Source organism: Tenrec ecaudatus, chromosome 10, assembly GCF_050624435.1.
Source record: "Tenrec ecaudatus isolate mTenEca1 chromosome 10, mTenEca1.hap1, whole genome shotgun sequence".
In the NCBI taxonomy this organism is placed as follows: domain Eukaryota; kingdom Metazoa; phylum Chordata; class Mammalia; order Afrosoricida; family Tenrecidae; genus Tenrec; species Tenrec ecaudatus.
In genome coordinates this window covers 89268993-89288897 of record NC_134539.1, presented here as the reverse complement: position 1 = coordinate 89288897, position 19905 = coordinate 89268993, and the positions used below count along the sequence as shown (strand labels likewise).

At 46.4% G+C, this 19905-nt stretch overlaps 1 protein-coding gene across 1 annotated transcript; it reads left to right on the top strand.

The window, feature by feature from the left end:
* The first annotated feature begins 5069 nt into the window (after positions 1–5069).
* LOC142458098 (pulmonary surfactant-associated protein A-like) lies at positions 5070–7723 on the top strand. The gene is made up of 3 exons (XM_075559149.1): positions 5070–5241; positions 6766–6843; positions 7347–7723. Exons 1-3 carry the CDS (start codon positions 5070–5072, stop codon positions 7721–7723), a joined length of 627 nt encoding a protein of 208 aa, XP_075415264.1.
* Positions 7724–19905: the final 12182 nt, after the last annotated feature.

Here is a 19905-nt window from a genome sequence, read left to right as displayed (position 1 = left end):
ATCAGGCATCATCAGAACAAAAAAATCAGATCATTGTGAATGAGGTGGGGAGTGCGGAGTGGAGACCCAAAACCCATTTGTAGGCCACTGGACATCCCCTTGCAGAAGGGTCTCGGGGAGGAGATGAGCCAGTCAGGGTGCGATGTAGCAACAATGAAACATACAACTTTCCTCTAGTTCCTAAATGCTTCTTACCCCCTATCCCCACTATCATGATCCCAATTCTAAATTACAAGTCTGGCTAGACCAGATGATGTACACTGGTACAGATAGGAACTGGAAACACAGGGAATCCAGGACAGATGATCCCTTCAGGACCAGTGGTGTGAGTGGCGATATTGGGAGGGTGGAGGGAAGGTGGGTTGGAAAGGGGGAACCGATTACAAAGATCTACATATAACCTCCTCTCTGGGGGGCGGACAACAGAAAAGTGGGTGAAGAGGAATGTCGGACATTGCAAGATATGGCAAAATAATACTTTATAAATTATCAAGGGTTCATGATGGAGGGGGAGTAGAGAGGGAGGGGGAAAATGAGGAGCTGATGCCAGGGGCTTAGGTGGAGAGCAAATGTTTTGAGAATGATGAATGTACAGGTGTGCTTTAAGCAATTGATGTATGTATGGATTGTGATACGAGTTGTAAGAGCCCCTAATACATTTTTTAAAATGTTTTTTTAAAAAAGAACTACATCCTTCAGTAACTTCAAAGAAGAAGAAGAAAGAGGAAGAGGAGCAACCCCAGAGAAGGGGAGGGATATTATTTCCAGAGTTATCATAGTAAAGTCCTTTAATGTTCTGATTATAAGACAATCACAAAGCATATAAAGAGCCAGTAAAGGGTGGCCATGCAAAAGACCAAAATAAAGGGACAGAAAGTGTCCCCAAGGAAGGACAAATAACAGAATCACTCAACAAAGAACAAACAGAATTAAGCAACTCAAAGAGTTTAAAGACAAATATTCATAGAAGTGTTGACTTCATCTTACTTAACCTTTTCCAGACATGGAAAAGAGAGGAATGCTTCCTAATTCATTCAATCAGATAAGAATTGCCCTGAAGGCAAAGCTAAACAAAAACAGCCCAAGAAGTAAAAATGCAGACCACTATCCCTAAAGAACATAGACACAAAAATGCCCAGTAATATACTAGCAAACCACATGTACAAAGTATTCTACATCATGACCAAGTGGGAATTATCGAAGGAATGCAAAGGTGGTTTGTTATCAGAAAAGTGATCATGTAGTCCACATTACATGAACAGAACAACAACAAATAGTCACATGGTCACCTTCATGGAGACAGAAAAGTCATTAAACAAAATCCATTGCCTTTTCATAAGAGAAACACTGAAGAAGACAGGAAACACACAACATTGGGATTATGTCCCTCCAAGTTGTGCCCAGTAAGGCTTGGCCACTGCACTATATATGTGATCCCATTCGGGAATCTGGTTTTCCTTATTATATTCAAGAGGCCATGTCAGGGTATGGTGAATCTTAAGCCAATCATTTGTGAGCTACGTTGCTGTCCTTGTTAGACTGTTGAATCAACTCCACCGCAGAGCACCCCCCATGCCATAGAATGAACACTCTACACTCTTCTCGCGATCCCTCAGGCCATCCTACAGCCACGGTGTCAGTTCGTCTTATTGAGGGTCATCTTGTTTGTCACTGACCCTCTACTTTGCTAAACATGATGTCCTTTCCCACGGATTGTTCTCTCCTGATGGCGGAAGTCCCACCATCCTCTCATCTGAGGAGCCTTCTGACCACTTCTTCTAAGACAGACTCCTTTGGTCTTCCGGCAGCCAGTGAGTGGTACTTTACAATCATCAACACCATGATTCAAATGTATCCATTCAAATGCACCTTCCCCATGCAGCTGAGGTATTTGAAACTTCCGGTTTGGGTCAGGCTTGGTCCTCAAAGCAACATCGTTGTTCTTTAACATTGTAAACCACTCTTGTGCAGCAGATTTGCCCAATGCAATGTGTTGTTTGATCTCTTGACTGCTGCTTCCAGGGGCATTGATTGGGGATCCAAGCAAGACAAAACCCTTGACAACTTCAATCTTATCTCTATTTATCGTGAGGTCACCTATTGCTCCAGTTGTGAGAAATTTTGCTTTCTTTACATTTAATTGCAATCCTCATGGAAGGCTATAATCCTTCATCTTTACCAGCAAGTATTTCAAGTCTTCTTCACTTTCAGCAGGCTGAGGCAGGGGGAGGGGGATCTTTGCTAAGGGGATACTGAATTTATGTTAACAACAATGGAATAAGGGTGAGGGGACCTCCCACTAGAAAAAGTCTCCTAGCTTCCTGCTCCACTCTCACGCTTCACCAGCCAGCAACCGCATAAACTTGAGGGGCTTCCAGTTAGCTTCTCACCGACAGACTTGGCTGGGCTGTTTCCTTGATATCAGATTCTTTCTTATACATGTATGAATGCCATTGGTTTTGAGATAACCCAGCCTGGCACAAATATTAACCCAGGAATTGTGTACAAGTTTACATAATTATAAGTCTGCATAGTGAGAAGACTTAGAGTAAGCAGATAAGCTCAGCCGCATCTGATTTCTAGGTCCAAACTTCCCCTCACTTTCCACATGGTCCTGAGCATCCCTATGGTCCTCCTCCTAGGTCCTTCAACAACTGCCCAACAGCCTTGTGTTCGGATCCTGCCACCTGTATTCACCCTGCAACCACATGCACACAGCCCCGCAAACAACCCCACACCCACTACTCATTTCTGGCTCAGAGTGAACCTTTACAGGGTTTCCAAGACGAGCAGACAGTCTCATCTTTTACCTGAGAAGAGGCTGGTGGACTTGAACTGGGAATCTTGTATTTAGCAACTCAAAACATAACCCACAACATCAACAGGGATCTCTCTCTCTCTCTCTCTCTCTCTCTCTCTCTCTCTCTCTCTCTCTCTCTCTCTCTCTCTCTCACACACACACACACACACACACACACACACACAGTTCTCTCTGATGGAACTACCTCTGCCCTGCAGTAGCTCCATATTGTCTGAAAATAATGATCTTAAAAATTAAAACCTAGGCTGTCTGGGACAGGCCGCAGGACAGCTAAAGACACACTCCAAATAGGAACTGAATGGTCCCTTGCCCCTGTAGTGAGGCCACCTTAGCCGAGCTCTTACGCCCCAAAAGATATACTTTCCTTCAAAAATCTCAAAGAAATTTCTAACCACTTATAAGTAAACATGCAGCATGCAGGGGAAAGATGAGTCTTTCTACTCCCCTAAAGATTCAGTCTCCCAAACCCACCAGGGAAGTTCTTCTCTGTTCTATAGGGTTGCTATTATTTGGAATTGGTTTGATGCCAGTGAGTATGGTACATAGTGTATAGTGTGTGATATAATACAAGTAAATATGGAGATGCTTCACCACTTGGTCCCCTTTGTCACTATGTCTGCAATTAGGGATTCCCTTCTAACTTGGTAGCTTGAATAAGGACAATTATCCATTAGGGCAGCGGTTCTCAACCTGTGGGTCAGCATTAGGAAGGTTGAGAACCACTGCATTAGGGTTTCATGTGTCACTCCATTACTTTATGAAATCATTTATTATCAGGCATCAGCCAAGGCCAAAGACAGAAACTATTACTCTCCTATGACTTTCCTGTTACTGCCTCGTCTCCCAACAGCTAAACCTACAGGGCAGAGGAAAGCGGAGCATCCAGCCATGATGGTCCCGGCGCCCACCAACTCAGCTTTAAGCTCCAGGGACAGGGGCCAGTAGGTGCTCAGTCAGACCCCAGCACAGAGCAGAGTGCTTTAGATTAGACCAACCCTCCATGAGCTGCGGGTTCTACATTTTCTAGAAAACAAAACAGGAACAAAAATGGGCTCTGTCTGAAGCTAAGGAGGCTCTGAAGCTTGAAGGGCCACAAGAAGTCACCCAGAGATATCCTTGCGTGTCCCTAGTCTGCCACTTTGTTCATCTGCAAAAGAACCTGGGCCTGGCTTTGTTGTCTTCATGGGTAGGTATTGAGGAGTCGGTGTTCCTGGGACTTGTCACCAGCCAAGAGTTGGGCACACAGGCCCAAGAGGGAGTGGGCTTCCCATCTGTGTATGTACAATGTCCCTAGTCTTTCACTGCTGGAGAGCTACACCCAGGGCTGGGGCAGGGTGGATAGCCGACAACCTATGAGGAATTTCCCTCTGATAGACCTGGCCTTCCTGATAGCAAGTCTTGAGCGCCCCTCAAGGATGCTTGGTCCCACTTCAGCCTGAGTGCCCTGTGAGGAAATGAGCCCTATGAACTAAGTGGCACTTCCTGGCTGGCCCTCCCCAAAGGAAGGACCTCATGACAGGGTGGGGAGAGCACCTCATGGCTCCATATTCCTATAAATGGTGCTTCCCACACCTCCCTCGGACCCGGTCCCCTGGAGGTTCTCCGTGTGGGTGAGTTTGTTCTTGTCCCCTCGGTCCTTGGATCACCCCTGTCCTGAGTCCTCCCTCTGAATCGTCACTGAGAGCAAGATGGCATGAAAGTGTACTTGTCCCCTGCCATGCTTCTCAGCAGGCCCGCTCCCCCAGAGGTTCAACAGTGTCTGCAGGGGGAGGAGGATCAGGGGACACCCATCAGAGGAGAGGGGGCTTCCCACCCTTGGCAGGGTCCCAGGTATCTGGCGTCGGTTGTTTCCCTTTCCTTTCAAGGCTCCAGTCCCTGAGAAACAGAGTCATGACTGAGTGGCCCCAACATTCTGGGGATGGGAGTGGTGGGGGTGTTGGGACCTGGGCCAAGAGTATCACGACACCTGGAAGATTCAGCTGAAATCAGGAGTGAGAAGCGGGTTAAGCAGAGTCAGACTGCAGTCCTAAGAGGCGTGGTGTGCAAGGGATGTGACGTCATTTCAGAAGTCCTGTGATGATGGACATTTCTCTGCACCGTCTCCCTAGATTCCTTTCTGGACCTTCTCCGGTCCTCAGATCATCCCACATCCCTGCGTCCCAACAGAGCACAGCGGGTGTGGGGGAGCGTGATGCTTCAGCTGAGCCCATCTCCTTCCCTCGGTAGGACACGCTGTGGGGGAGGAGCCATGTGGCTGTACTCTCTGGCCTTGGCCCTCATCTTGCTGGTTGTGTCGGGGATCCTGTGTGATGTAAAGGACGTTTGTGTTGGGACCCCTGGCCTCCCTGGAACCCCCGGATCCCATGGCCTGCCAGGCAGAGATGGAAGAGATGGTATCAAAGGAGATCCTGGACCTCCAGGTAAGGGGCTCAAGAGACCATCCTCTAAGTGGCAGGACATGGTGGGAGCTTCCTGGGGCCCTTAGGTTGGAGCAGCCCTGAAAAGTCTGCTCTCAACGTGCCCAAGGGAAAACGGGTATCCGCCCAGCAGCAATGGAGACCTTTTGACAATATCTCAACAAAACGGTGAGGGAAACACACCAGGTAGCTGAAGTAGACACGCTCAGGCTAAGTGACAACTGCCACAACATCCTTCAGCCTTAAAAAACTCTCCCCTCACCCCTCCTTTCTTCTTCAAAAGCCTGGCTGAGGAGTCCTGTTCTGATTGGCCTTTGTCCTATCCAAGGCAATCTGTGGTTGATCATCACACCTTGGTTTACCCCCCTCTCCTTATCAGGAAGAACCAGTAAGTCACTCTCCCCAGGGCGGGTGTGTTTAGTCTTCCCTTACCAGGGAGGCTCAGCTACAGACAAAATTCAGGAAAGAGTCATAAAACAGGGTGCCAGGAAACTTTCCTTAACTCCACTCTATTGCTGCTTCTGTCAATACTTGGTGATATATGAATTCTTAACTTGCTTTTTCTGCATTTTGTATCCCGCTTGCTCCCTGAATGAGATACCAGGCTCCGCCAAAGAAATGCCCGGACTGCAGAGGGGTGGGCCGGTCCTTTTGACGGCCCCCCTGCAGTCTGGGCTGGCCTGATATAATAGCGACTTCCCGTATTTGACTTGGGCGTAGGTCTTCATTTACTCACATGCCCATGGCCTCTCTTTTCCCTGCAGGCCCCATGGGTCCCCCTGGAGGAATGCCGGGCCTGCCTGGACGCGATGGACTGATTGGAGCCCCTGGTGCCCCTGGAGAGCATGGAGACAAAGGAGAGCCTGGAGCGAGGGGCCCCCCAGGGGAGTAGGGTTGGCGAGATCAGCCAGTGGTGGAATTATGTGGCTACCCAACGCCCATGATCGTATTCAGCAAAAGCTATGGCCACCCAAGGGTCAATGGGAGGTCCCCAATGAGCAGGTCATCCAAATAAGAGACGAAGAAGCTCGAGTAGTCAGGGCTGTCTGGGGAGCGGGACCGAGAGCATCGGGAAGAGCGCTGCCAATGTGCCTGCTCTAGAGAGCTGTAGAAAGAGGGGGGCGTTTCCTGGGGCTGAGGTGCGGGGCCCATTCTGAAAGAGGAAAGGGCTTGCCTGGACTGGGAGTTCCAGCTGATCGGATGTTTGGGTGCCCTGAGTAATAATCAAGAGATGTAGAGAGTACCCGATGAGGTGGGGAGGGACCCTACCCAGTAGCAGGAGAACCGCCCCCCCACCAACTGGCTAGTTGAGGGCGGTGCCAAGAAAATGCAAGGTGGGGGGAAGGGGGAGTTCTGTAGGCATAACCTCCAGAAAGGGTGGGTCTGTTGGGAGTGTGGAAACATTTCTAGTCGGATAAGCTGGAGGCCAGGTAGTGAGGACAGACAATTAGAGGGCAGAGTGCCAGGCCTGCGGCTGGGACAATCGCTGCTGGCTTAACCCTCCCGCTGGGTGGGGTTTCTCTGCAGGGTTTCCAGCTTATCTAGATGAGGAACTCCAAAGCACCCTCCATGACCTCAGACATCAGATCCTGCAGTCAGTGGGAGGTAAGTGGGTCCCTGGAGGCCTTCAAAGGTAGGCGGCTTTCCCACAATCCTCCTCCACAGCACCTGCCTCCAGAAACAGAGATGTGAAAAAAAATAGGTGTGGCCATGCAGGTGCAGAAGGAGATGGGGTAGATAGAGCTCTCCAAGTTCTGGGAAGCAGATGTACCCTAGGCCTGCTTTCTCGATTTCTATAGAATTCATGGACACAGGACAGTCAATATATACGAGTTGACGTTAAAAAACTTGTGGGGGTGGGGGGAGGATGTTCAAAGCTCATGGCATTTTCCCATATTTGAAGCCCCCAAGATTGGCTAACTGGATGAATGGATTATAAACAAATGAATGAGTGCATAGAAGGGAAGTTATAAAGACAGATTACAAGAGAGAAGGAGGGTACAGCGAGGCAGAGGGGAAGAGACCGGAGAGCAAGCAGACAGCTGGGTGGGGAGCCAGGATGTAGAGATAGCAGCAGCCAATGGCATGAGCTGGTTCCTTGCTCTCAGTCCTCAGCCTGCAGGGCTCCCTGCTGAAAGTGGGAGAGAAGATCTTCTCCACCAATGGGCAGTCAGTCAACTTTGATGCCATTCGAGAGACGTGCGCCAGGGCGGGTGGCCAAATTGCTGTCCCGAGGACCCCAGAGGAGAACGCAGCCATTGCGAGCCTTGTGAAGAAGCACAACACATACGCTTACCTGGGCCTAACGGAGGGCACCACCCCTGGAGAGTTCAACGACATGGACAGGATTCCCGTGAATTATACCAACTGGTACCCAGGGGAGCCCAGGGGAAGTGGCAAAGAGCAGTGCGTGGAGATGTACACCGATGGACAGTGGAATGACAAAAACTGCCTGCAGTACCGCCTGACCGTCTGCGAGTTTTGAGTCGGCTGATGAAGTCCCAGGAGAGGCGCGGCCCTCCCTTCCCTTTCAACCTCCGTCTTGAACCTCCACCTGATGATTGTAACTTCCTGGTCCTGAACCTCCACCTGGTCTTGAACCTCCACCTGATGATTGTAACTTCCTGGTCCTGAACCTCCACCTGGTCTTGAACCTCCACCTGATGATTGTAACTTCTCAACCAAATTGCTTTGTGACTATTAAAGCTGTAGACACCCACAGCTTCTTCTTTCCCTCGATGGGCCCTGACCCTTCCAACCTCCCTTCTCAATCGGGACATTCGTTTGCACAAACTCTGGGCTTCCCTTCTCACCCCGGCTCGCTAGGCTCCCCTCCTCGCCTTGGGCCTTTGGCCTTTGGCCTTCTTTCTTCCTCGTCGTTTCCAGCTCTGTTGTTTATAGATGGCAGGTGGTTTGTCCTGGGATGGAAGGCTCCTCCATCCATCCAGTTGAGGCATGCCCCTCACCTCTTTCTATGCCATGTACTGGGTGCCCAGCCCTGCTGAGGTTCAGTGGGGCCAGGCCAGCACAGTGATAGAGGCTGGGAGGTTGCTAAGCGCTTCCCAATGTCTGGGGATAAGGACATGTTATCACCTTGGAGAAGGATAGCATACTCGGTAAAGTGGAAGGTCAGAGGGAGGCCCTCAACGAGATGACATAGTGGTTGTGCCGTGACGCAACAATACTGCAGTGTCAAGCCACAGCGACTGCAACCACGGGCTCAAATGAGGAATGACTGTGCGGTGGTGCAAGATAGGTCAGTGTTTCGTTCTCTTGTGCACGGGGCCACTCTGAGGTCAAAGACATGCAAGCCTTCACTAGGCACATATACAATCGATTGCCAGCACATAACAAAGACACGTGGGAATTAGCTGGCAGCCTGGACTTCTGGGGCACGCCTGATCAGGCTCTCCAGGACAAGCGAGGACCTGGAGGGACCTCAACATGGTGGAGACCAACACGACCCTAGTCACTGGTATTCAGAAGCCCCTCTTTTAAGACCACATTGCTACTCAGCTCCTTGACCTAAGAGCAGTCAACCTTTGCCTTCAGGACTCACCCATGTGCCCAGTGATGAGCCAAGCAACTTCCTGCTGATGTACAGGTCCCTGTGTCATTTCAGACCTTCACACTGTTCATCCTGGCTCTCCTTTCTCCTTTTATTGGCTCATTCAGACATCTTATTAGAATCAACTGTATGTCAGGTTTGGGTGGGATCCAGCTGCCACTATCAAGCGGGTCTTTAGGAGCGGCATATACGATTAAGGAAGAAAAAGTTGATAGACAACGGAGCGGCAGGGGTCCATCTTGATAGGGGAATCAAGAGAGAGCTAATTTATTTCACAGGGAGTATATCTAGTGGTGAGACACGCAGCCTTTATTAGGCACGTATACAATGGATTGGGCAACGTGTGCATCTGAGCTTTCCGGAGTTCTTTCAGGAGACCCGCTCAAAGGAAGTATCTGGTAGGCAAGTGAACAATGGTGTCAAATGGAGTGTCAATCACTCCTGAAGAATAGTCATCAAGTGTGGATTGTGATAAGAGTTGTCTGAGTCCCTAATAAAATGTTTTTTTTTAAAGAATAGTCATCAAAAATAAAGAAAAATAATTTTAAAAACAATAGCTGTAAGAGTCCTCAATAAAATTATTTATTAAAAATAAATAAAATGTCAAAGAACAATCAACAGTTAACAGTATGTGTGAGCTACCAGGCGTGTGTAGGCAGTAACTGACAGAGGGTACGTGCGATGAACCTGTTTCCTAGGGAAGTGTATACATCTGGCTTCTTCTTAACTCACAGGCAAAGGGAGAACACTTCACTATAAGTTCCAGGCAACCAAGGGACAAAGGAGAAGCTGACCCTTAGTTTGCTAAGACAAAAGGGAGCTTGACTGCTCTTAGACATTGGCATCTTGTAGAGCAGTGGTTCTAAACCTTCCTAATGCCAAGACCCTTTAATACAGTTCCTCATGTTGTGGTGACCCACAACCATAAAATTATTTTCGTTGCTACTTCATCACTGTAATTTTGCTACTGTTCTGAATCACAATGTGAATATCTGATGTGTAGGATGTATTTTCATTGTTACAAACTGAACATAATTAAAGCATCGTGATGAATCACAAAATAATATGTAATTATATATTGTAAAATATTTATGTGCTTTCCAATGGTCTTAGGCCACCCCTGTGAAAGGTCATTCGACCCCCAAAGGGGGTTGTGACCCACAGGTTGAGAACCGCTGCTTCCGAGTAAGAAGCCAGGTGCCTTGCCCATAAATGACAGCTGTAATTTAGAATCTTAAAGGAGGGCAGTTGTGGAGAGAACTCTTTCTAGCTGGAGAATGTGTAGTAGGTTTTGTCTCTATCTTGGAGCTGTGAAAGTTTTCTCTCCGTAGAGCCAGTCCTCCAGGCCCTAGGGTCACAGGTGTAGGCTGCTTACACTTTCATGCAGGTGCTCAGTTTCCCACAGGCCTTAGCCTGTGTCCTGAGAGCAGGCAAGATATCCTTGGGGATATTTGTTTTCCTGCAGTTATTTCTTGATCTTGCGAACAACAATAACAAAATCCAAACTCACAGCCACTCTGCAGGTCAGGGTAAAACTGCCCCCGTGAGTACTGAGACTGTAGCTGTTCAAGGGAGTAGAATGCCCCATCTTTCTCCCACAGAGCAGCTGGTGGTTTCCAACTGCTGACCTTGAGGATAGCAACCCGATGTATAACTGTTATACCACCAAGGCTCCCTAACCTTGCAGTGGGGATGAACTACCGATTGCTGTTACTGCTGCTAGCAACATATCACCATAACTACTCCTATAGTGAGACCATATCACAATGGACCAGGTTTTGCCAGGTGCTTCTCACAGACCTTATTTCATATCAGTTTAATCCTATGACAATGCCACGCGTCTGTCTTATGGTCCAGTGTTTTAGGTGAGGACACTGAAACTCAGAGGTGAAGTGTTTTTGAGTGTTGCCACATGGAGCAAGTGCCGAAAGCTAGATTCAATACCCTCCCATTGAACAAAAACAATTCGCATTGATAAGCCTCAATAGATTTATATGAGTTTCCATTGCCTCTGTTTCCAAGGAAGATCACGTTTTTACCCTTGCATTCCTCAATTGAACCCTGGCTCTGAGCCCCCGTCTGCCTGAAGAGTGGGGAATTCAATATTGGGAAGGGCTTGGTTTGTCGGGTAAAGAGAATAGTCTGCTCTCCTCCTTCATATTATGCATCTGGGCTCTGGGTGGGCCGCCCTGCTACTGTGATTCCCCCAAAGTAAGACATCCTCCGAAAATAAGACCCACTTACAGTTTTGCCTCTCGCTGAAATATAAGGCATCCCCCGAAAATAAGACCTCCCCCAAAATAAGGCCCCCTGAAGCTACTGTAACTCTGGACTCTGTATCCTAGCGGCAGGTGCCACCGCGCAGCTCACTGTTGGCCGCAGCACAGCTGGAGAAGACAGTAAGTGCGAGATCTCTTAATAAAACAATAAATGTGTACCGTATTCTTCTTCATGGAAAAATAAGACATCCCCTGAAAATAAGACCTACTGCATCTTTGGGAGCAAAAATTAATATAAGACACTGTCTTATTGTCAGGGGAGCAGGGTATTCTTGGCAGCCCACTGCCTGACCTGTGGAAACCTTTGAAAGAGCATTTCGGTGGCTGATGCTAAATGCCCTCTGTCTATATGACCTAGTTGTGGGTGGTTTTGTCATGTCCTTCATTTTCCACTCTGCTACCTGGATGGCTTTTGCAGCCCCATAGAGGTGAAAATCAGAAACTGAAATCCACCACCTCTGCCCCAAGACACTCTGAATGGAGTGGAATCATGTTCTTCTTGCTAAGGAGGCAACTACATATGTGTCTACATATGTGTCCGCATACCAGAAAGGCCTTATTCCTCCCACCTTCACACCTTGAGGCAACTTTCTGCCTCCACTTCACTGTGTTTACATCTTGGAGAAGATGGTATTTAGGCTGAACTTTAATGATTGGGTTGCAAACTTGCTAAAAAAAAAAAAAAACGAACAGAAATGGGAGATGGCAGGCTTCCCAGCAAAGGCCCTGGAGCATGGTGCGGGGAGGACAGTTAGGCAGGAGTGTTGGTCCTGAAGGAAGGGGAGGGTAGATCTGCAAGGAGCTTTGAATATTGGGAGTCATGGAGGGTCTGTGCAGGGGGTGGGTGCAGAGGCATAATGGGGCACGGTTAAAGGAGGTGATGCGTAAGATTAATGAGAGTCGGCTCACTCACATGGAACAGGGGATCAAGAGGGGCACAGTCAAAACTGAGAGCGATAGATAAGAGATGCGATAAAAGATACAGTTGGGGCATAGGGGCCTTCTGCAACACAGACTCTCCAGGGCCCAGAGCTTTATACCAAGCAGACTTATATACAGGTCTTATATCCTGCATTCCATGACGAGGTCTCACACAAAGGATTTGTTGACAATTTCTTTGAAGGCACACAAAGAAGCAAGAATATCTGTGTTAGGCTGGGTTAACTAAAGAAACAAGTCTGTGGACAATCACATAAGTCTGAGAGAACATTATATTAAGAAGTAATTATATATCAAGCAAACAGCCCAGCCCAATCCAAATCAAGTTCATAAATCCGATACTACTCCATAATCTGATACTAGCCCATAAATCTCTCTTCAGACTCACGCAGCCACACGCAATGATACAGAAAGCAGAAGGATCACAGGCCGGTGGGTACAAGGCCTTGCAGATCCGATGGTGGTGGACGCATCTCCAGGGCTCTGGCTGCCACCATCATGGCCCAAAGTGACTTGTCAACAGGAAGGTGAAGCAGAGAGATGGGGAGGCCACCTCCAGGGAGCCATTTATCTGGGTAGCTTTCCAGTCAAGCTGCGACCTGATTGACAGGCTAAACTTCACCAACATGTTCTTGTGGGAGCCCTGTTGGCACAAAAGAACTAACTATCACAAAATCTTTTGCCAATTAGACTGGTAAGGAGGGGAGTGTAACTGAACAGCTGCAGAAGACTGTATTACAGCAGTTTCCCAGGGAGTAGGAGATAAAGTGTTTACCTTATCTTAATTGAAGGTCAGCCACCAGCATCTCAGTTCCCTTGTCTGAGCCATCAGCAATTCCCACAGTCCTGCATAAACCATGAAATATGGTGATGGTCTTGTCTTACTTGGAGAAGGAAATGAGGCGTAAACTGTCCCATTTATTCACTCTGCTACTCAGAAACCCAGGACAGTGTTTGACTCCAAGCTCTCTGCGTTCACAGAATTAGCACCAATATCTCATAATCCTTTCCCAGAGTTCATCTCAAAACAATGTGTGCCCACAGTGACGTAGTAAGACAGGAGCAGGTCTGAGGGCCTATCCTCACTCCAGGAGTTAGGGAATCACCACAGGGTTGACTTTTGCTTCCTGGGAAGGGCTAGGACATAGAAGACTGTGAGCGCTAATTTGGAAAGCTGGCAAGGTGTCTAAGGAGCTGCCTCAGAAGTAAGTGTGAGGGGTATCCTCCAAAAAAACCAGAAAGGGGGTACCTCCCCCCGAAAAATAGCTGTGCTGGGCAGAGCATTCATAGTACACATTTTTCCCACTAGGCGAACAAGCATGGAACAACTCACTCTGAGTTAGTGCACCCAGTGGCATCACCTGGGAGCATTCTCTCTGGTCACAGTGAATTTTTTTTGGTAAAAGCAATTTCGCTCAAACATTTTTTTTTTTTGTGATGACCGATGTAAGAGAACAGTGTGCAACTGTGAAATTTTGTTTCCTGCTCTGGAAAAATGCTGCAGAAACTGTTGTGATGTTGAACACAGCTTCCAAGGACATCACTCTGGGGAAAACTAAAGAGTGTGAGTAGATTTCTTGTTTCAAAAAGGTGAAATGTCGATTGATGACAATCCTCATTCTGAATGTCCATCAACTTTCAGAACGGATGAAAATGTCAACAAAATTCACACACTTGTGCTTGAAGATTGACAACAAACCATTGTGGACATAGGGAAGTTATCTGGACTATCTTGGAGCTCAGTTCAGCAAATTTTAACAGAAGACTTGGGAATGAGAAGGGTCCCTATTAAATTTTTGCCTCGGGTTCTTGTCGAAACAGGCCTTGCTTTGAAAGAACAGATTGGAAGCGACCCAGGCCTTTTTCCAAGGTCATTACCGGTGAGGAGACATTCTGATAACCTCAAAAGCAAACATCGATCAAGCCAGTGGAAGGTGCCATGTCACTTCACCCCAAAAGAGCTCATCAAGTGAAATCAAAGATCAAGATGATGCTCATTTGTTTTGCTTTGTTTTGATGTGAGGGGGATAGTGCATTTGGAATTCATTCCACCAAATCAGACTGTCAATCGAGTTTTCTACTTAGAGGTTCTGAAAAGATTGCATAACAATATGTGACCCCAAAAAGGCCTGATTTGTGGCATATGGGGGACCGATTTTGCTACCAGGACAATGCACCTGCTTACACAGCCATCTAAGTGCACCAGTTTGGGGCCAAAACCAAAAAACCCGCCTCTCTTGCCCCACACACCTTACCTGACCCAGCTCTGTGTGACTTATTTTTGTTTCCACTAATAAAGAGGGACATAAAAAGACAGCAATATGACTACATAGAAGAGGCGAAGAAAAAAAACGAGGGAGCTGCTGTCAGCAGCCATCCTAACAGAGGAGTTTGGAATGGAGCAGCAGATTTGACAAATGTACTATGTGTAATGGAGAGTACTTTGAAGGTGATAAGATTGTTTTGTTAAATTTTTTAAAAAAATATTTACATAACTTTAATACATAGCTTTTGGGGAAATTTAAATACATAGCATTGGACAAAAATTCCATTTTTTGAGGGGTGGGGTACTCCCTTGAACATAGGAAGAAACCCAGGACTGCTGGAGAAAAGAGGACACTGGTGTTTCCTGTGCTGATGATACACACTCACCAAGGACATCAGCGGGTACAGAGCCTCTGGGTACCTCACCTGGTGTGGCCAGAGACAGAGTGGCTAGACATGAAGCCCGTGCTCTCAGTAGGCACAGGACACCCAGAGAAGGCAACCAACGCATTCAGGCATAATTGTAATATTAGGACAACTCTGAAGGACCCAGATTATTTTTTTAATTTACCTTATTTTTTTTGGTGAAAATAATGCAGAGCAAAACCCACTCTCAAACCACAGTTTCTATATATAATAATCAGTAATATTTGGTTACATTCTATGATGTCAATACCATTATGCTTGTTTTCCAAGTTGTTTCACTTTAATTTACTTTATCTCTCTGCTCCTCAGCCTTTTTATCTCTGTTTTACCATAGTTATTGGCTGTGCTGACTTAATTAATGTTCTGTAATTTAACTCTTTATTTGATGTCTAGACTCTAATAGCCCTTGCAATGGCTACACAGGACTCAGACAAAAGTCAGGACCAAAGGGTTCATTAAGGATGTTAACAAGTTGTAATTCAAGTGAGAAATGCTCAGTGTTGACTTGTTGATTAGAACATGTTACAAGTCTGCCAACAAATGCCTAGAGGGCAAGCCACTCTCCTATAAGCCTCCTCCTGAGGGCATTTAGCTTAATTTCCAGGGGTTAGCAAGTCCAATTTCCCCAATTAAGTGACCAGAGGCACCCTATTCTGCAAGCCAGCTTCCTGCACAAAACCCACTTTACCTTAACTTGCTATGAAGGTTGGGAAGTCCATCATTCTGTCCTGTGCTCTGGCTCCTGGTTCTGCTGCTGTTCCTCTGGTGTGATCGCTGTCTTTTGGATCCAGGTGTTTCACTGCGCCAGCATCTCAGGTCCAAAGGATGAACTCCACTGCTGACTCTTGCTCATAGCGAGATCCCGCCTCTTGTTTCTCGGAGGACTCATTTTATACCCAGCAGGATGGCATTCCAGGGAATCCTGCTCACAATCACTCACAGGTGAATCCTATCAGTATCTTCCCCACCTTCTTGTCACACCCATTCTGGGAAAGGTGGTTGGGTGGGGAGAAGAGCCCCATTAAATAATTCACTGTCCCTGCATTGACCTTTTGGTCTTATATAGATTTTTTTTCAAGGAATTCAGCACTCAATTATGACTATCTTATTTTTTGGATTAAACTGTTGCTTAGTTTAGGCAGCCCTGGTGGTATAGTGATTACACATTGAGCTGAAATCCACATGATCAGCAGTTCAAAACCATTAGCAGCTCCGAGGGAGAAAGACTGGGCTTTCTACTCCCATAAATAGTTCCAGTCTCAGAAACCCACAGGGGGGTCGCTGTGAGTCGGCACTGACTCAATGGCAGTGAGTTTTGCTTTTGTTTGGGTGGGGGGTGCTTAAAGTTGCAATATGAGGAATAGTTTCAATTTACGGTTTGCAGACCAAGCTATAGTGATGGCCTCACTAGGTCCAGTAAGTCTGCTTTCTTCAAACATTTGAAGTTCTAATCCACATTTTTCTCCCCTTTCACCAGGATTCATCAGTTGTGTGCCTGATCAGAACCGTCAGAAGTGGTAGCCAGGTGCCACCTAGTCCTTCCGGTCTTAGGGTGGAAGAAGCAGTGATTTGTGTAGATAATCAGTCCTGTAGTCCAGATCCTTGTCCATTCTTAGGGCTCCTTCTTTCTCCTTTGTTCCCATCCAATAAAGACCAGTGGTTGTGTCTTAGAAGGCCTGTCTTAAGCTTTTAAGACCCTGGGCACCACTGACCATCCTGAGAAAGAGAGCATAAACTTTGAGAACTGCGTTAAATCAATTGACTGGACTGTCCCATGAGACCATGTGAAAAGGCCATTTTCTGTCCATGGACTTGAAATGTCACCTGCATCAGATGCCTATTAGACAGGGTTCTCTAGAGAGACAAATCAGATTTCTAGTGATTATATATAAGTATATTTATAAAGATAGATATATAACACAAGAAATGAACCATTAAATTATATACAGATAGATAACACAAGAAATTAACAGTTAAATTATGAAGCAGTGAGACACTAGCAGTCCTTTAAGGCTTGAGAGCCGCCAGTTGCCAGTCCCCTTCTGTAGGGAGAGCTGGGCTATATATACCCAGGCAGCAAACAGCAAGGCAGGTCCCCAACTGTCATTAACTGTCGGTCCCCAGCTCCAGAGATGAACATTCCAATCGTGTGGGCTTAAAGGGACCTCAACTTACAGCGACACAGTCCACAGACTAGGCATCCCACAGGTAGTGTACCCCTTTAAACTGAGGCACAGAACAAGCAAGGGGAGGCTCACCAAGCCATTTATCCCTCTGCCCTTCAGTTAATCCTACTTGTGTTTATCGGCCATCGCACCCATGTGTGCACAGAACTGTTCTTGGACTACTTACTTTGTTGCTCATTATTCTATTGTTGTATTTAAGACAACATCATATGATTGTATTTAAGACAATATGTTGTATTTAAGACTTGTTATGTTATGATTGTAGGATGAAGAGGAGGCTTTCTACTCCTGTCAAGAGTTACAGTCTTGGAAATCCACAGGGGTAGTTCTTCCCTGCCCCACAGGGTGGATATGATTTGGCAACAACTCAATGGTGGCAAATGAGTGGGTGATATTATGATTTGATATCTAACGTGACACGCTGTATTAATGTTCGACTGCCCCATCCATGTTTTCCTTTCATCGTAATTATCAGGTATGTTCTTACCAGTAACTTGTGTTTTCTACATGAATCTTACAGTATGTCAAGCTGCATGAAAACATATATATATATAAATGTTAAGGCTTTACTACAAAATCAGATAAATCTTTATTAAACAAAAATAACAAAATCTTAAGCCATTCTGAAGCTGGTGTTTCCATCTCTCTAGCCTTGCCCTAAAAAGCTCTTCATTCTCTGGTTTACATCACATCAACATACAACTAGGCATCTTGTAGACATGACTCAAATCATGCTCCTTTTAAGTGTTCTTTGAGTTTGAGGTGTAAAAAGAAATCTTAAGAATCAAGATCAGGGCTGTAGGGTGGATGGGAGAGGTTTCCCAATGAAATTCTCATAGCACAGAACTTGCTACCCTCGAAGAACAAGCAGGTGCCTGTGGTGGATTGTCCCTGGAGATCATAGGAAGGGCCAGGTCTCTCCCCAATGGATCCCCGCTGGACACACTCTACTTTCTGCGTGAGAAAGGTGTGGCAGTCTGTTTCCATAAGTTTGTGCAGGCTTGACGACCTTATAGGCAGTTCTCCTTTGTCCTATTTGGTCACTGTGAATAAGAATTTACTTGATGGTAATTGTTTTATTACACCTTAATTCATCATCACTGGTTTGTAAGACAACTATTGATTGATTTCTTATTGAATTCCTTTGCGGTTCTGTGTTATCATCTAAGACTTGTAGCATAACTAATTCTATCCTATCTTCTTTATTTTTCTATCTCCTAACTACATTATTGCATTTGCAAATAATATGGAAGCCTTGCCTGTTCCTTTACGGTGTCTATATTTCTTATATTTCATTCTTATATCTTTTTGTAGGACCCTGAATGTAATGGGAACATTCCCAATATGTCATTGTTAAAAATGTTGCTTATTTTATGATCATAAAGGTAAAGAATTTCCTAGCTTCTCTTAGTTTGCTAATACTTCCTGTGTGTTTGCTGTTATCAAATGATATGTTTGGCACTTTTTCTGTTCACTTCAAAGGGGTGTCAAGTGTGGACTAAGCCATTTCCCACTCCTGGGGATTGGCCTTCAGCCTGAAGCTAAGACTAAGAGGTTTTAAGGGCCTCGCTTTTTACAGTTTGGAGACCTGCTGCCCAGGGACCATGCCAATGGACTCACGAGGAGATATTCTCCAGGAGAAGCGGTTTAACAAGCACCATTCTTCCGCTTCGTACAAGGAAAACTTCAGCAGGGAACGGAGATTGGCCCCTTTTGGGGGACACCAGCATTCTCAAAATAGAAATGAACCCGTCCTTTCCTCCCAGGTGTGATGGATAGGGGTGTGTTCTACACATCTCTGATCCTCACAAGTAGAGATACGCATATTACCTCCCCTTCCTGTATCCAGTCATCAAGATAGAAATGGGGAACCATCTCCTGTCCTTAAATTGCTAAATTACTAAACCAGGAAGGACCCTGCTCCTGGTGAAGCCTGGGAGAAACAGAAAATGAGTGAGTGAAACTTTAAATTGGAGTTATCTGGGGTAGTGTGAAGTTCTACCATTTGGATTGAGTCTTCCATGGGTTCTGTTAATGCCAGTGTCATAGAAGGAACTGAAGGCTTGAACTTGGCTCTCAAACAGGCTGCTCTCTTGCAATAAGGGGCTGGGGATTGAAATCTCCATTGTTAGAAGGCTAGGGATCAGAAACCTGTGGCTGGGTGTCCCTACAGGGTCCCTTCCTAAACAGTCAACTCCTGAGAGGCGCTGTCATTTGTTTGAAGTCACCTAAAGAGGCACAGGGAGGGTCCAGGAGCATCCGTGTCCCCTTTGACATGCGGTTCCTCTGGTGAATAAATATTGGTGCCAACATTCTCTCTAAACACCATGGATGCAGAAAAAGAGAACAGGCCAGTGCGCATGGTTCACTTCAAAAAGCAACACCCCCCGTGGTCAGTGAGGGTGCATCGGAGAGGAAACTGACTTTAATGGCAAACCTGGAGGACAAAAAAAAAATCATGTATTTGAACTGTATCTTCAATAAACTCTAGAGCGTTTGCATTATGGGGCTCCAGAAAGACGAAGTATTATTTTTAGGGGGAGCCCTGGCGGTGTAGCAGTTGGGCTGCGATCTGCATGGTCCACAAGTAGAAACCACCAGCAGCTCCATGGGAGAAAGACTGGGCTTTCTACTCCCGGTTAACAGCCTTGGAAACCCACTGGGGGGTCGCTATGAGCCAGCCTTGACTCCACGGCAGTGAGTTTGGTTTGGTATTGTTTTTAAGAACAAGATGAGGATCTAGCATCCAAATTACACATATCTTCACTGAGTCCTGTGGTCAAACTTGCTATCTATTAAATCAGTGAATTACAGTGATTGACTGTCTGGTGTAGCGCCCAGCACCCTGGGAAATACTCTTCTTTGTCTAAAGGCTGACATACCATATGTGACACTCTAGACTTGTATGAAAGGAGCGTAGTGGGTTACGCGCATTAGGCGGCCAAGTAAGCACTTTGAACCCACCAGGTTGCTGCTCCGCAGGAGAAAGATAAGGTTTTCTGCT

Excerpts from the sequence above, each read along its gene's own strand:
- LOC142458098 (XM_075559149.1), top strand. The coding sequence starts at position 5,070 with ATGTGGCTGTACTCTCTGGCCTTGGCCCTCATCTTGCTGGTTGTGTCG. Across the intron at positions 5,242-6,765 it reads AGGAGATCCTGGACCTCCAG|GGTTTCCAGCTTATCTAGAT; the intron begins GTAAGGGGCTCA and ends GTTTCTCTGCAG. Across the intron at positions 6,844-7,346 it reads GATCCTGCAGTCAGTGGGAG|TCCTCAGCCTGCAGGGCTCC; the intron begins GTAAGTGGGTCC and ends CCTTGCTCTCAG.